The sequence below is a fragment of the Microcaecilia unicolor genome, chromosome 1 (assembly GCF_901765095.1).
Source record: "Microcaecilia unicolor chromosome 1, aMicUni1.1, whole genome shotgun sequence".
Classification (NCBI taxonomy): Eukaryota; Metazoa; Chordata; class Amphibia; order Gymnophiona; family Siphonopidae; genus Microcaecilia; species Microcaecilia unicolor.
In genome coordinates, this window is record NC_044031.1 from 690,707,723 (window position 1) to 690,725,362 (window position 17,640).

At 44.2% G+C, this 17,640-nt stretch overlaps 1 protein-coding gene across 1 annotated transcript in view; it reads left to right on the plus strand.

Annotated features, from left to right (window-relative positions):
* The window catches only part of VPS13C (vacuolar protein sorting 13 homolog C), a 992,635-nt gene that overhangs the window by 451,563 nt on the left and 523,432 nt on the right, over positions 1-17,640 (plus strand). Inside the window, exons 44-45 of the mRNA XM_030188422.1 lie at positions 1,067-1,371; positions 7,442-7,589. Coding sequence (XP_030044282.1) covers positions 1,067-1,371; positions 7,442-7,589 — 453 coding nt within the window. The remainder of the gene's footprint in view (positions 1-1,066; positions 1,372-7,441; positions 7,590-17,640) is intronic.

Below are 17,640 nucleotides of genomic sequence, written 5' to 3' on the forward strand. Positions count from 1 at the left end.
TTCACGTGACTAAATTTAGTCATGAGCAGTTACGCCAAGTAAAACTTGGTGTAAATACCGACACCTAAATTAGGTGCAGGCCGAGTGTATTCTATAACAATGCACATAGGTTTTAGAAATGCCCACGACCCACTCATTCCACGCCCATGGCCACACCCACTTTCAACTATGTGACTTAGAATTTACGTGCAGCACATTATAGAATATGCTTAGACAGTTGTATATAAACACTAATGCCAATTAGTGTCAATTGCTTATTAATTGGCAATTATCAGCACTGATTGGCTGATTAACTAAGTTGCGCACACAAATGCAGAATACGACTGGATCTTCTCGCATAACGTCACACTATATAGAATCCGGGGGTATATATTGATCATTCAGTTGATAGATAAACTGTGGCTAACTATGTCTGACTTAACTATAGGACTTCATAAACTTTGTTGTTTGAAATGTGTTTCCCCCTCCCCCACTTACTGGCTAAAATGTATCTGGGAAAATTGTAGTCCACACACTTTAGCAGGATTAAAAAGGTGGCTCAGTTGGTGTTACTGGGTGCATATAAACTGGCGGATTAGTGGTGTTCAACACCAGCTGGCAAAATTTACAAAAGTAACTCTGAATGGCCAACGAGGAGGCCTGTTATTAGCTGTGCTGAATATTAGGAGAAAGTTAACAAGGCAAAACTTTGATTGATTTTGTCTGCACGTGGCCAGCTAAATATTTGCCTTTATGTGTATTAATCACAGAGGACCAGATGAACTAAAGGTTTTATTTCTCATTTCATGTGTCTAGGAAACATTCTTAACATATCATGCCATGCTGTAGGTGGTGGCTTTATTAAATTTTTCTTTATCTTTAGAACAGCCATAACAATAAAGTAAAAATGAAAAAAAAGTCCATCAATAATTAACCATTTGTAATAGTGTAATTCATGCTGGTCCAGAATTTGATTTTACACCACTGTATTGTAATTGCATATGCATTTGGTAATTGTCTGAAACTTGAGTGGGCATGTAGCAAGTGCTGTTTTCATACTAGTTAAGATGGTGATATCTTCCAACAGAGTTTCCTCAACAATTTCCAAACAGCAAAAGAAGCTTTAAGTGCAGCCACAGTCCAAGCTGCAGAAAAGGCAGCTTCTAAAATGAAAGATTTTGCTCAGAAGAGTTTCCGTCTTCTAATGGATATCAACTTAAAGGCTCCAGTTATAATTATACCTCAGTCATCAACCTCTCACAATAGTATAGTAGCAGATCTTGGTTTGATTAGAGTACAGAACAGCTATAGCTTAGTCTCTGCAGAAGAATGCTCCCTTCCTCCAGTCATTGACAGCATGGATGTGCAGCTAACACAGTTGAAGTTATCAAGGTAAGAATAAGACTGTAGTTTTTCAAACATTTCCTCAATATTTCAATGTTTTTCTAGTTGTATTGATTTTGTATTTGTGTTCAACACTTCTGCCCTAACCACATGAAGCCTACTCCTTTTCTTTCACTTAAGGTGTGGTTAAATGTGTATTAAGTTTTATGGTTCATGCAAAGCCTGTATGCTAAATGCAGGTGGTGTATCCAGCATCTACCTTGCATTTAGCACACAGGGCAGATGCTTGCTACACTTGCCCAACATATAGGTTGCCAACATATAGGTTGCCCCAATCTGTCTGACCTATCAGATTAACTGTACATTTGTCTTTTAGATTGTAAGCTGTTCGAGCAGGGACTGTCCTTCCATGTTAAATTGTACAGCGCTGCGTAACCCTAGTAGTGCTTTATAAATGTTAAGTAGTAGTAGTAGATAGCACGGGTGCACCCATGCTATATGCCAATACAAGTAATGTGGGCCCTAGCAGTAACTCAGTGGAAAAAAATGTAGATGCCTGTGTGCCAGCTGTCACTAGTGACCATACCTGCAACCTCCTATGTCTTGCCCATGACCCACCCTCTACCTACCTTAAGCAACTAGTGTGGGTTTCCCACATGGCTGGTTTTAACTTGCAGACGACAAATCACCATATGAGTTAGAAACTCGATTACTGACTCTATTGCCTGATGTAAAGTTGGTCACAAAAAGGATTGAGGAATTGCAGTAATGAAGATACATTTGATTGTTCAATAGTGGCATTTGAACTGTTCCTATTAGAAGTGAGCAAGTACCACCTAATAAACTGCTTTGTAATATAATTTGGTATAGTAGTGAAGCTTTTTTTAAGCCATTGATGGTTTGTATGGTGCTCAGGTTGGAGTGTCTTGATTGGTTGAATTTCAAACTGAGGCCTTTTTTTCCTCCACTTTTTAAAGGCTGAATTATTTTTCAAGCTTTTGTTGAGTGGTCTTGCAATAAATTTATGACTTTAACTTGCAATACCCTTTAGCACAGGTCCATGCTAATGGCCATGACATAGTAAAATCCGCACTAGCTGTTTAGTAAAAGGGTCTCTATATTGTTTTTAGAAATGACTTATGCCTGCTTTCTAAGGGCCCCTTTTACAAAGCAGAGGTAAGCCCAACACGGGCTTACCGCTTGCTAAACAGGAAGTGCCACCGGGGTGTATCCAGTGGTAATCGAGCAGTGCTGTGCACTTCCTGGTTACTGCCACGTTAGTGCAGGAGTCCTTACCTCAATAGGTGGTTGTAAGCCCCCCCCCCCCCCCCCCCCGAAATGTCCTTGAGGCAAGTGCTTTACTTGCTGCATGGCCATTTCTTGCAAAAAAGAAAGACTACCCTTTTATCAACTGCAGTAAAAGAGGGCCTCGGCATGCGTCTTAAACAATCGTTGATGCCAGCACAAGCCCCCTTTTGCCGCAGCTTGGTGAAAGGGGCCCTAAATGCATAGCAACTCTTTTCTAAGTACTAATTTTGCCTTTGTAACAGAGAGACATTTTGTGTGATACCGATTTGGATATTCTCTCCTCGTTGGGATATATTAATATTCTGAGATATGTCATCTGGTCCAGGTGATTTGCTACTCTTTATTTTGTCAACTTGCCCCATTACATCTTCCAGGTTTACAAAGATTTGTTTTAGTTCCTCTGAAACAAAGAATTGTATTTATTTATTTGTTACATTTGTATCCCACATTTCCCCACCTATTTGCAGGCTCAATGTGGCTTACATAGTACCGGAGAGGCGTTTGCATACTCTGGTGTAGACAAATACAAAGTGATGTTGTGGTAAGATAAAGTTCATATGGCACAGTCACATTAGGGAATCGTTCAACGGAAGAGTTGTTTTATGTCCATTTCGTACTTTAGATTTGTTGTGTTGCAGAGATTAGGCATTTATGATAGATTGGTAGGGTATGCCTTTTTAAACAGGTTAGTTTTTAGTTTTTTCCAGAAGTTTAGGTGGTCCAACGTGGTTTTCAAGGCTTTTGGTAATGCGTTCCACAGTTGTGTGCTTATGTAGGAGAAATTGGATGCGTAGTTTGATTTGTATTTGAGTCCTTTGCAGCTTGGGTAGTGCAGATTTAGATACGTTTTTGTAGATTCGGTTGTGTTTCTAGTTGGAAGGTCGATCAAGTCTGTCATGTATCCTGGGGCTTCACCGTAGATAATTTTGTGGACCAGAGTGCAGATTTTGAAAGCAATGCGTTCTTTGATTGGGAGTCAGTGTAGTTTTCGCAGAGGGGGTATTGTATTAGATTTCTATTCCGCCGTTAACCAATGCTGTAAAGCGGATTACAACAAAAGTGACTTCACATTAGAAACAATTTACAAAATACTTAAAAATAAATTGATTAAACAATCAAATACAATGACACAGTATCTGTAATCAATAAAATCACAAATCAGATTAACAGTTACAATCTTTGTCCCGAAAAAAGCAAGTTTTAATAGCCTTTCTAAGTAAAATATAAGATGTGATCTGATGAAGCTGAGTTGGAATACAATTCCAGATCTTAGCACTTTGAAAATAAAAGAACGCTCCCTAATAGATTTATAGTTTATATTCTTGATAGAGGGAAAATCAAATAATGATCTCTTCCCACTTCTCAAGTGAGATCTAATTGATTGGAAATATTAAAAGCTGACATACTGTTTCAGAATTTAATCCATAAAAGCTTTTATAAACCAAGACTATGGCCTTGTCCTCCTGAAGTGCCCCTTTTACCACTTAATCATCTAACAGTCCAACTGATTCTTTTACCAGCTTCTTTGTTTGAATGTATCTAAAAAAGGTTTTTATGTGTATTTTCTCCAAGGTAAGTTTCTTTTCAGAGACTGTTTGCCTTCCTTATCAGTGCTTTGCAATTAACTTGCCATACATTATGCTGTTTCCAGTTATCTTCAATTGGATCCTCCTTCCATTTTCTGAAGTATGCGTTTTTTCACAATAGTCTCCTTCACATCACTTTTTAACCATGCCGGCTGTCGTTTGGCCTCCCTTCCACTTTTTTTTTAATACATTTATTCCTGATGTAAGTTTTTGACCTTTGAATCTGCTCCGCTAAAGCCATTTATTTATTTACTTTTTTTTCCAGGGCAAGACCATTTAAAAGGTGGAATTCCCCACTCTTCCAAACTCCTAACTTCTCCACCCCATGAATAGGATGACAACATATGAGGATTTGTTTAATATTTAAAACACAAAAACAAGAGGAAATTCATGAAACAAGCCAAGGTTCTTAAAACAGTAGAGAGGAATCCCATATTTAATGTGATTAGGTGGTAGCACCAGTAGTTGAGAAGCAAAGCCAGTCCTGGATAGACTTCTGTGGTGTGTTCCCTGATCATAGCTGGACAGATTCAGAACAGAGAATGACTTGGGGACGGAAATCTGCGATAATCTGTTCTAAATCCACATAAAATAAAAACAAATCTGGCTGTTTATAGTGGATACGGGAACAAAACTGTTTACCGCCCGTGAGAGCAGTAAAAAGCTTTGCTCCTGCGGTAAAAAAAAAAAAAGTTGCACTTACCATTTCTGGTCCGGCATCTCTGTGCCTGCCTTCCTCCCTTTATCCCACAGTAGCTCTACCTTATGCAGCCATGCTTCCAAAATATGGGCTCAGGTTCCTTCTCGGCATCGTTGTCCTCCTCCTCCTCCCCTTTGGCTTGTTCCAGTGACGTAGCTACAGGGGGCCTCGGGGGCCCAGCCCCCCAACAATAGTAGTAGCCAAGCAGTTTTTTTTGCTTCCTCAAGCTCCCTGTCCCTGCAATCAGGCAGCTGAGCTCTCCCTCCCTTTGGGTCAGGCTGGCTGTCTCTTCTCCCTGTTTCCAGCAGTGAGATGTGGCATGGGCCGCGCTAAAGAGAGCTGCTTCCAGCTACCCCAATCCCGTCGCTACCCCATCCTGCCTTATCAACTTCCTGTGAGTGGGACGAAGCAGCAAGATGAACCGGGGCAGCCAGAAGCAGCTGTCTTCAGCGTTGCCTGCACCTCATCTCACTGCTGGAATCTGTAGAGATAGCTGGCTGGACCCGAAGGAAGGGAGGGAGAGCTCAGATATCTGACTGCAGCGTCAAGGAGCAAGGGATCCTCAAAGTAAAGTAAGCAACTAAACCTTTGAGCTACTTCTTCCACATTGTCGTTCTTTATTGTTGCCACCGTTTTTATTTGACCCCACTTATATTTTCAAACATGCCAGCTTGTGTAGTGTACAGATGTACACACAAAGGAAATATAATAACGGAATAACTTTTCATAGGTAGAGTATTCATTTGCTATAAATTTTAATTAGTGTCATTTGGAGGGACTGGTTATAGGGACCCACAGAGAGGTTGCACTGGAAATGTGGGAGGGGTTTGCTGGAGCAGACCCATGGAAAGGGATGGGGCTGCTGGACCTGAAGAGTGAGCTGGAGAAGAAGGTAGAAAGGGGTGAGGGAGGGAGGACTGGCTGGAGGGTAGGGAGGGAGAGGCACTGGACCCATTGGGGGAATAGGGCTGGAGGGATGGGATAGAAGTGCTGGACCAGTAGGGGAGGAAGAGAGGGGAAGAAACACAGAGGGGCAATATCAGACATGGGAGGGGGTATATGGACGCAGAGGGAAGATGCTAGACATCGGGGAGAATAGGAATGCAGAAGGTAGGTGCTGGACTTGGGCGGGGGCATAGGGACACAGAGGCGTGTGATGCTGGACATAGGTGGAGGGGATAGGGATAGGCTTAGGGCTCTGTCTGGCCAGGGGGCAGATATCCTAGTTGCATCCCCCCTAACACCATGTGTGATCTTTATATTCTTCACAGTATAGGAGGAAATGCATATCTTTCTATTTCTGTGGTGTGGCTTTTTGTGGTTTTAGGTTAATGTATGTTTATCATTTTTGGCCAGCTATTATGTATTAGGCATTTGTGTTCTATGTGTATGTGACCAAGGTATTCTGTTAGCATGAATTTTTTATGTAGCATTCTGTAGTAATTTGGCTTGTTCAATTTTCCTGATAGTGGAGGGGGATATTTGTGAGAGGAGATGGGGATTTTGTTGACCAGTTGTACAGAATATTGTTTCTTTTTATAGTTTAATAAAATGATTTAAATATTAAAATCACAACAAAACTTTTGCGGATGGGATCCGACAGAGCTTGCAGGGACAAGTACAAATTTTGTCCCCACCTTATTCTCTAATTCAGAACAATGCTAGTGCAGGGCAGACTTCTACAGTCCGTGTCTTGAAAGTAGCACAGACAAATCAAGATCAAGTATGCATATGTAGTATTGCGTCATACCGTATACTGTGAGTTTGTTGGACAGACTGGATGGATCATACGGGTCTTTATTTGCCATCATCTACTATGTTACTTTGAAAGATCATGTTACAGTGACTAAGGGTAGTGCCTGGGAACATGAAACAGTAGACAGCAGCATAAGAGGAAGGTCCAAAGGAATTATGCATTTGACATGAATAGGAGCATATTTATTTATAAAACATTAGAAATCTTCTAAGATATCGATCCCCTGAATGAAGAGTCTTCTTAATAGAGTACACTAGCATTCTAGAAGGCTACTATAACCAATGGGACACTCTGATACCAGTTTACAAATTATATCGCAGTGATAGGGTTGATCAAATTGGTGGTGGAGTAGGACTTTGTTAAAGAAGGACCTTGAATCAAATAGACTAAAAGCTGTTCAGGACACAAAATACACCTTGAAATCTTTGTAGATAGTAATTACATATAGAGAGGGGAAAGGGATAATAATATACTACCACTATCAGAACGAACAGACATGTTGAAATGTTAGCAGAATTGATGGAAGCTAACAAACTACCCCCCCCCCCCCCCGTCTACAAAGCTACACAACAATGCTGACATCCCATTCAAAGTGAATGAGCTGTGTTGGCATTACCACACCAGCGACTGCTAGTGCAGCTTTGTAAACAGGTTGTAGGTAACACAATAATAATGGGTATTTTCAATTACATTGTTTCATATATATTTTTTATGAAAGACTTAATGATTGCTTACTTTGTATATTTTTAAAAATTTTTCCTTTATTAGAACTATTATACAAGCTGAGTCTTCTCAGCCAGATTTGGAGATTTTGCAACCAGTAAATCTGTTGTTGTCAGTCCGCCGAAATTTAGCAGCAGCTTGGTATACACAAATCCCAGGAATGGAAATCAAAGGAGACCTAAAACCTATGACGGTAAGAAATATAAATGATTATTTAAGCAATGTGTTGGATATTATTATAATTATGAAAGAAGCCCTTTGGTATGGCATTAATCTGACATTTATAATCTCAGAAGGATTTTTCGGGGCTTATTATTCAAAGGACTGTCGAGAACTATATTATATTGCCCTGAAAATGGTCCACGTACTAAGTGTACTATGTTCCTTTATTCTGACTAATCTACTTTAGGGTTTCGCAACAGCTTTTAAGAAATTTTGGAGTTGCTAGAGAATTTGTTTGCAGATAAGAGAAATGGCATTATGCAGAATAAGCAAGACAATGAATTGACCTTGCAAATATAAAATTGCTGTCTCTTCCAAATACTTATCCTATGAGGTAATTTTTTCGTGGCTTATGATGAATTGGAAAAAACAGAAGTGGCTTTTGAAATGTCAGCTGAGGTCAAGAAGTCAGCTAGCATCATCTTTTAGTATAGAAAATGGCTGCTTGCTGGCAAAGGAACTGAAATTCCTTTACCTTGATCATGAAGGACTAACAATCCCTAAAGATATGGCTAAAAGAAATTACAATGGAAGAAGTTTACCTTAGACTACAATTTTCTTTATTCATTTTTCCCTTCCTGTTGGCCATCTGGGCCCACATCTTTTTTCAGCAGTGGGAACTAATCACAATTGATTCCTGAGTTTTCAGTATTATAAAACTTACCACCCAAAGTTTTACACTGTCCCACCAGATCCACTTCTGCCTTCCTTTCAGCTACCTCAACCACATACCTACCTGCTTCAGGAAGAACAAAAATTATTCCTGAAGGCTAAAGCAGTAGAGCTACTTCTGCCCCAGGAAAAGGGGCCAAAGCTTCTACTCCAGGTTTTCCTGATTCCCATTTAGGCAGGAGGCTTAAGTCCTATATTAAATTTGAGATCTCAACATTTTATTCTACAAGGAAATGTTCAAGTTAAACACGCTTCCCTCCATTCTGCCCTACTTTAAAGAAAGGAGACTGGCTGTGAATACTAGATATCAAGCATGCTTATATGCACATTCTGTAAGGAAATATGTTAGAAGGATAAACTAATGTATAATCTGAGGTACTTGGGCTGGCAGAAAACTAAGTACATAAGTAATGCCACACTGGGAAAAGACCAAAGGTCCATCGAGCCCAGCATCCTGTCCACGACAGCGGCTAATCCAGGCCAAGGGCACCTGGCGAGCTTCCCAAACGTACAAACATTCTATACATGTTATTCCTGGAATTGTGGATTTTTCCCAAGTCCATTTAGTAGTGGTTTATGGACTTGTCCTTTAGTAAACAATCTAACCCCTTTTTAAACTCTGCTAAGCTAACCGCCTTCACCACGTTCTCCGGCAACGAATTCCAGAATTTAATTACGCGTTGGGTGAAGAAACATTTTCTCCGATTTGTTTTAAATTTACTACACTGTAGCAATTATTCTGGACATGTTTCTAGGGGATGCGTACCTCTTATTTGTCCTTAGACACTTCAGACTAGCTGTACCAATGAAAGGAACAATGCAACAAATGGAGATTTCCATGGCGTCCCACAGATCAATCCAGAGACTTGTGGGTTGTGTCCTTCTACCAGCAGGTGGAGATAGAACCTCCGAGGCTTGCTATATGTGGACCTGTGAAGCCAACTGAACCTCAGTATTCTCTATATCTAGCAGGTGGAGGGACATCTCTGTGCAGCTCTGGTTTGATCTGGCTACTGGTGTCCTTTGGGCCTAGTTTAGCACAGACAGGGGTTGAGTGGCTGTTTGCAGCTTGTGGTGTACACCTGGTGGTGCCAGGTCTCTCCCGTTCTCCCCCTACCTTTCCTCTGTCGCCGGGGGCCGTTGACCTGATCCGGTGTTTCCTTTCTCTCCTGATTAAAAAAAAAAAAAAAAAAAAGGTAAGAGACTGTTTTTGTTTAATCATACGAAGGAACTAGACGTTCTGCCGAGTCAGTTTTGGGGCAGGCATGTCAGTGCCTTCTGAGGCGGCTAAGTGCTGCTCCCGGTGTGGGGGCCGGAGAGCAGCATCGGGGGAGTGTGAGTCCTGCCGCCGTCAGCCCGCAGCGGGTGTTCAGCGTGACGGGGGTTCCCCTCAGGCGTCCGGTGAGTCGGAAGCGCAGGGGATAGTTTCGGCGGTTTCCTCGGGGCAGTTAGTGCAGCGTGCGTTGGCAGGCACCATTTTTTCCTTTCAGGCGTGACCTGCTCCGCACATGGCGTTTCATAGACAAGAGGCGCAGCGCGCTTCTGTGGCACAGGCTCCGATGGAGGGAAGCGATGTGGCACAGGCTCCGATGGAGGGAAGCGATGTACAGGGAGCAGGGGAGTCCCTTGCAGTTCCTTTTCCCCCGGATTTTGTTTTATTAATGCACAATGCCTTTCTTTTGAAGAAGTCAGGAGCTTCTCTCAGGCAGCCCCATCTGTTCCTCAGCAAACGTCTGTTGCTGCAGCCTCTCAGTCTTTCCTGGCAAAATGTCCTTGGGTGACACAGATGGCCCGGATTTGTCTCCGGGCTCTCCTTCAGAATCTTTGGATCCTGGCCCAATCTCTCGGTGTCCCTGGGTGGGCCTTCCTTTCCGGTAAAAGAAACCAGCCTGCAGCCAGGTCCGCCCAATGATGGGGCCCTGGTCCATATCCAGCCGGTTATTGGGGGCAGACTGTCCCTATTCCTGGTGAAGTGGACCAGGGTAACATCCGACGAATGGGTCTTGGAGGTTATCAGAGACGGCTACAAGTTTAGAATTGGCTCGTCCAAAAGTAGACTGTTTTCTTGAATCTCCTTGCAAATGTCCTGCCAAGATGTGGGCCGTTCGACACATCCTTCTCATCTTACAATGGCAGGGTGCCATCCAGCCTGTACCCCCAGCAGAAAGAGGATGCGGTCGATACTCCATTTATTTTGTGGTGCCAAAAAAGGGTATTTCTTGTCGACCCATCTTAGATCTCAAGTGCGTCAACAGGTCCTTACGGGTTCGGCTTTTCCGCATGGAAACCCTCCGATTGGTGATCGCAACGGTACAGCCAGGGGAGTTTTAGACCTATCTCGATCTCAAAGAGGCCTATTTTACACATTCCAATCTGGCCTCCCCACAGGTGCTTTCTTCGCTTTGCAGTGATTGGTCGTCATTTTCAATTCAAAGCACTGACCTTTAGCCTAGCTACAGTGCCTCGGACCTTTTCCCAGGTCCTGGTAGTAGTGGTGGCCTATCTCCGGAAGGAAGGGATTCAGGTCCATCCTTATCTAGACGACTGGCTTGTGCGGGCGTCTTCTTTCGAGGAGAGTCGGCGGGCAGCCAACAAAGTGGTCGGGTTGCTTCAGTCGGTTGAGTGATCAACTTCCCGAAGTGCAGCCTAACGCCTTTCCAAACGCTGGAATACTTGGGGGTGTGCTTCGATAACCAAACAGGGATAGTTTCTCTTCCTTCAGCTTGAGCACAGCGGTTACAGGCTCAGTTACGAGCGTTGTTTCAAACTCTGAACCCGCGGGCTTGGGACTATGTACAAGTTCTAGGTTCCATGGCCTCCACCTTGCATGTGGTAAAGTGGGCCAGAGCTCACATGCACCCCCTCCAGTGGCACCTTCTGAGCCGTTGGTCTCCGCTCTCGGAGGATTGCGAGGTTCGGGTGCCATGTTCGGACCGTCTTCACACAATCACGCACTTGTGGTTCATTCAAAAGAATCTGGTGTTGGGCATTCCTCTGGCAACCCCCGACTGGAAGATAGTGACCACGGATGTGTCACTGTCTGGCTGGGGGTTTCATTGCCTGCAACAGATGGTCCAGGGCGTTTAAACTTCGACGGAGGCGTCATGGTCCATCAACCGCTTGGAGTTACGGGCAACTCATCTGGCCCTTCGGGAGTCTCTGTCTCTTCTCCGCGGTTGCCCAGTTCGAGTTCTTTCGGACAATGCGACAGCGGTCGCCTATGTAAACCATCAGGGGGGCACCAGGAGTGCACCCCTAGCGTGCGAGGCGGCTCTCATCTGCCGTTGGGCAGAGACTCATCTCTCATTCTTGACAGCGGCTCATATAGCGGGGTCACAGAATGTGCAAGCGGACTTTCTCAGTCGCCACCAGTTGGAGCCGGGGGAGCGGACGCTTTCCCCTCTGGACTTCGATCAGATAACTGCTCGTTGGGGGATGCCAGAGATGGACTTAATGGCCACCGCATTCAATGCAAAGGTTCCCCATTTCTTCAGCAGGGGACGAAAGCTGGGCTCAGAAGGCATCGATGCCCTTCTTCAACTTTGGCCCAGGGGCCTGCTCTATGCCTTTCCCCCATGGCCAGGGCAGGTTACTGACTCGCATTCCCAGTCATCCTGGTTGAGTGATCCTAGTGGCCCTGGATTGGTCCAGACAACCCTGGTACGCAGATGTGATCAGGCTTCTGTTCGATTGTCCTTTTCTGCTACCGGCACAGGACGGTCTTCTGTTGCGGGGCCAGTCACGATGGAGGATCCCTCCCCCTTTGGTCTTATGGCCTGGCCCTTGAAAGTGTGAGGTTGAGAAGAAAAGGGTATCCGGACGCAGTTATCACCATGGTGCTGTAGGCTCAGAAAAGATCCACCTCGATAGCTTATGCTAGGGTGTGGCTTACCTTCGATTCGTGGTGTGCGAGTTTGGGATTGTCAGTGGGTTCGGTTTCAGTATCGGTTATCTTCGCGTTTCATCATGAGGCTGTACAAAAATCACTCTCGTTGAGTTCTCTTAAGGTGCAGGTGGCAGCTCTGGCATCTTTTAGAGGCCGGCTTCAGGGGGCGTCCATCGTCTCCCACCCGTATGTGGTTCGTTTCTTGAGGGGCGTAAATCGTTTGCGCCCACCTCATGTGCCAGTTCTGCCATCCTGGAACCTTAATCTACCTCTCAAAGCACTTCAGCATCCTCCTTTCGAACCCTTATCGGGGATTACGATTAAGGATCTCACCTTAAAGGCGATTTTCCTAGTAGCCATTACTTCTGCTCAGAGAATTTCAGAGTTGCAGGCCCTTTCTTGCAGAGACCCCTTCCTGTGTTTTACAGAAGCAGGGATATCGATTTAGGACAGTTCCTTCGTTTTTGCCCAAGGTGGTTTCTCGTTTACACTTGGGGCAGTCCCTGCATTTGCCGGCCTTCCGCCGGGAAGATTACCCTGTGCAATTCTGGGCTCTTCGCTGCCTCGACGTGAGACGGGCTCTTCTCAGATATTTGGAGGTGTCGAATGAATTTCGTCTTTCTGACCATATCTTCGTCCTTCTTGGAGGCAGTAAGAAGGGTCATATGGCATCCAAGGACACCATAGCCCGTTGGTTGCGGGAGGCCTTCTCTTCGGCATGCGTGGCATTGGGCAAGCAAGCCCCTTTGCAAGTTCGTGCTTATTCTATGCGAGCTCAAGCTTCCCCCTATGCAGAGTCTCGTTTGGTTTCTCTGGAAGATATCTGCAGGGCAGCTACATGGGCTTCAGTCCATACATTCACTCGTCATCGGGTGGATGTGGCAGCTCGTCAAGATGCAGTGTTTGGCTCTTCGGTGATTTCTACCGGTTTGGGAGTGTCCCGCCCTACTTGAGGACTGCTTGGGTACATCCCACAAGTCTCTGGATTGATCTGTGGGACGCCATGGAAGGAAAAATTAATTTTTATCTGATAATTTTCTTTCCATTAATCCAGAGACTCCCCCTGGGTTTACTGTCTGCAGTTTTGTTGTGGTTGGTTAGGTTTTTTTTCGGGTTCCGTTGTTCTGAATGTTCCTTCATTTGATTAATATAATAAAATAAATAAATATAGAAGTGGTGGAAGTATGTTGGGCAATTGGTCTGACAATGTCAGGAGAGTTTTCTATTCATTCCATTCCACTGCTTTGGTATTGTTCATACTGAGGTTCAGTTGGCTGCACAGGTCCACATATAGCAAACCCCAGAGTTTCTCTCTATCTCCACCTGCTGGTAGAGGGACACAACCCACAAGTCTCTGGGTTGATCTGTTGGGACTAATGGAAAGAAAATTATCAGGCAAGAATTAATTTTTCCATATATGTTATTATTTATTAGAAATCAAACATATAAATGGCAAGTGACCGACTCACCCGCAAATGCGCAGTAGAGACTTCCCTCTCTGTCCCGCTCTCGCGTCAAGACGTGGTGACGTCAGAGGGCGGAACAGAGAGGGAAATGGAGTCGGATGCTGCCTGCCGCTGGAGCCTGGAAAGTTGAAATGAACCAACATTGCCAGCGCACCAACCTCCACCCCCCCCATCCCGGACGTCGCCGCCGCCGCTCCCGCCTCGCCCCCTCCATATCAGGCCCCCTGCACTGACATGACAGCGCCTCTCACCTCCGTGTGGAAGATTGCTGCCCGCAGCACTTTCACACGGAGGTGAGAGGCGCTCTAATGTCAGTGCAGGGGGCCCGGCACGGAGGGGGGAGCGAGCGGCGGCGAGGAGGGTAGCTGGACATGGGGGGAGGGCAGGGGGGAGAAAGGAGGGTTGCTGGACATGGGAGAGAGCAGGGCAGAGAGGAGGATTGCTGGACATGGGGGGAGGGCAGGGGAGAGAGCAGGGCAGAGAGGAGGATTGCTGGACATGGGGGGAGGGCAGGGGCGAGAGCAGGGTTGGTGGATGGGGGGGGAGGCCAAGGGAGAGAGGAGGGTTGCTGGATATGGGGGGAGGGCAGGGGAGAGAGGAGGGTCGGTGGATGGGCTGAGGCCAGGGGAGAGAGGAGGGCTGCTGGACATGGGGGGGGAGGGCAGGAGAGAGAGCAGGGATGCTGGACATGGATCGATGGACGGGAGGGGAGGGCAGGGGAGAGAGCAGGGTTGGTGGACTGGGGGGAGAGGCCAAGGGAAAGAGGAGGGTTGCTAGATATGGGGAGAGGGCAGGGGAGAGGGCATGGTTGGTGGACGGGGGGGGGGGGAGGCCATGGGATGCAGGAGGGCTGCTGGATATGGGGGGGAGGGCAGGGGAGAGAGCACGGTTGCTGGACATTGATTGGGGGAGGGGAGGGCAGGGAGAGAGGAGGTTTGCTGGACATGGATGGATAGAAATGTTAAATGGTAGTAGTAGTAGATGGAGGTGAGAATTATTATATTTTGCAAAACACAAATCTCGCCCGTTTTAACGGGCTTAACGGCTAGTATAAAAATATGTGGCACAGTGCAAAGCAAGTTACAAAAATAATCTATATTTTTGGTAGTACAAGTTTATCACCAAACTAGCTATATAAAGAAATCTGATCAGTTAAATAACTCTGTATGAGAGATTACAACAAATATATTGTGCAAAATAAACACTTAGCAGCTAATAATTCACTGACCACCAGTCCTGAAAAACCACTCTTTCGCAGACAAAAGCCTTAGACTAACTATCCCGACTATAGGTAATAAATCCTGTTCTCTCACCTCGCAGTCCGTATTGCAGACTTTCAGTGAAAGAAGAATCGGATTCCACCATTGACTCTAGCAGAATTTTCCCTGCGAGTCTATCTCAGTCCAGGAATAAAGTCCAAGGTCTTGACTCTATATACTGATTACACAGTCTTTTTGGGTAAGGACTCAGTTCTGCAGTGGAACTGACCTTGTCAGCTTTTCACAAGGAAAGTCCAGTTCTCCCTTTCTCCTCTCAGAGCAATCTGTCTACCAACAGGTCTTCTGTTCTTCTGCATTCACCTTTTCCTCTTCAGTCCAACATTGGCATCTTTCTGGGTCAGATGATACCTATGGACCAATCACAAATGGTGTAATTCTGTCCAGCAGATTTCATGATCGTGAAGACAGTTCTTGTTATTAACAAAGAAGCTCTTATCAGACGAGGCAGTTGGTAGCAAACCTCCCTCTTGATATACTCCTGGAGCCATTTGTCCTCTGTGAAGTAAGCTCCTCCGCTTTTCCCAGGAGATAACTGGAGGCTAGTTTGCAGTAAACAACATATCCTTGGATGAAGTCATCATGTGTATGCCAAGCAGTAATTTTCCTTTGTGAATAGCTCCTTTCTGATAGTTACAGATGTATTCAGGGTACAGGCTGTAGAATCCATATTAGTTACAAAAGAATGGTTCTGGCTTGTATAAGCCTCAGACCATCAAAGGTGAGACAGCAGGAAAATACCCCTACAATTCCAATCCATCCATGTTGCAGGAAGTTGTTTATATACGAACTATTATCGGTACATAATACTTTTTTTTTCTGTGGTCTGTCATCGGCTGCAGAGTTTTCACTAAATGCTTGTAGTGGTAGTGGCTCACTTTAATAGGAGAGCACACCTAGTTTTTCCATATGTTTGGCTTTTGGCAGCTTCCTCACATAAGAATAGCTATACTGGGTCAGACTGATGGTCCATCTAGCCCAGTGTCCTGTTTCAAATAGTGGCCAATCCATGTCACAAGTATCTGGCAGAATTCCAAATAGTAGCAATAATAGTCTGATCCCAGGACATGGAGTGACTTCCCCCATGTCTGTCCCAAAAGCACTGTTGACTTTTCCTCCAGGTACTTGTCCAAATTTTTTTTTTAAACCTAGATATAACTGCTGTTACTACATTCCCCAGCAGAGTTCGAGCTTAAAACAATTTGTGAGTGAAAAAATATTGCTTCATATTTGTTTTAAAAGTATTACTATATAACTTCATTGAGTGTCCCTCAGTCTTTGTACTTTTTGAAAAAGTTAAAAATTGTTTCACTTTTACCCAATCTACACCATTCAGGATTTTATTTTTAGATTTGTCATATTCTCTTGAGCCATTTCTATTCCAAGCTGAAGAACCCTAACCTCTTTAGCCTTGCCTCACATGAGAAGAGTTCCATTCCCTTTATCATTTTGGTCACCCTGCTTTGAACCTTTTTCTTATTCCGCTATTGATATATGGCAACCAGAACTGCACACAATTTTCAAAGTGAAGTCGCACCATGGAGCATCTTGATACAGAAGCATCAAGTAACTATGATTGGATTAACTTAACGCTGAACAGCAAACAAACTCTGCCACTAAAAAAGTATTCGTCTCACTTTGGAAACTGAAACGTATTAAACCATATTTCCCAAGAGATGTATTCTGCAATTTAGTTCAATCATTAGTCTTAAGCCACCTTGATTACTGCAATGGAATATATGCAGGGTGCAAAGCACTGCTTCATTAAAAAAACTACATACCGCCCAGAATACAGCTGCTAGACTGATCTATGGTAAATCAAGGTTTGAAAGTTCAAGACCACTGCGTGAGAAACTGCATTGGCTTCCTATCAAGGACCGGATAACTTTTAAAGTTTGCATCTTGGTGCATAAAATTCTCTACGGTGAAGCTCCAGCATATATGGATGCCCTTATCAGCTTACCACCTAGGAACTCTTCCAGATCGTTTTGCATGTACTTGAATCTTCATTACCCAACATGTTGTGGCATCAAGTATAAAACCACCTACGCATCCACCTTTCCCTATGTTAGCGCTCACTCATGGAATGGTTTACCAAAATCTGTAAAATCTATTCAAGATCATTTGGCCTTCAGAAAATCTCTAAAGACCCTATTATTTGGGAAAAGCTTACGCTAAAGACCTGCCTAGCATCTCTAACTTCTGAACTGCTGCAGTCATAACGACATATTGAACTATATTACTCTTTCTCCTTTTCCTCTCTTTTGCTGTTACTCACTAATCTCTTTAACTTCAGTGTATTTGATTGTTTGCTGAATTGATATATGTTTTTGCAGACTGATGTAAGCCACATTGAGCTTGCCCATGGGTGGGTAAAATGTGGGATATAAATGCTATAAATAAATACATACATTATTCTTCCCAATGTGCATTGCTTTGCGTTTATCCACATTAAATTTCATCTGCCATTTGGATACCCAGTCTTCCAATCTAAGGTCTTCCTGCAATTTTTAACAGTTGGCATGTGTTTTAACAACTTTGAATAGTTTTGTCATCTAAATTTAATCACCTCACTTGTCATTCCAATTTCCAGATCATTTATAAATATGTTAAATAGCACTGGTCCCAGTACAGATCCTTGTGGTACTCCACTATTCACCCTCTTCCACTAAGAAAAATGGCCATTTAAGCCTACCCTCTGGTTTCTATCCATACTGTAGT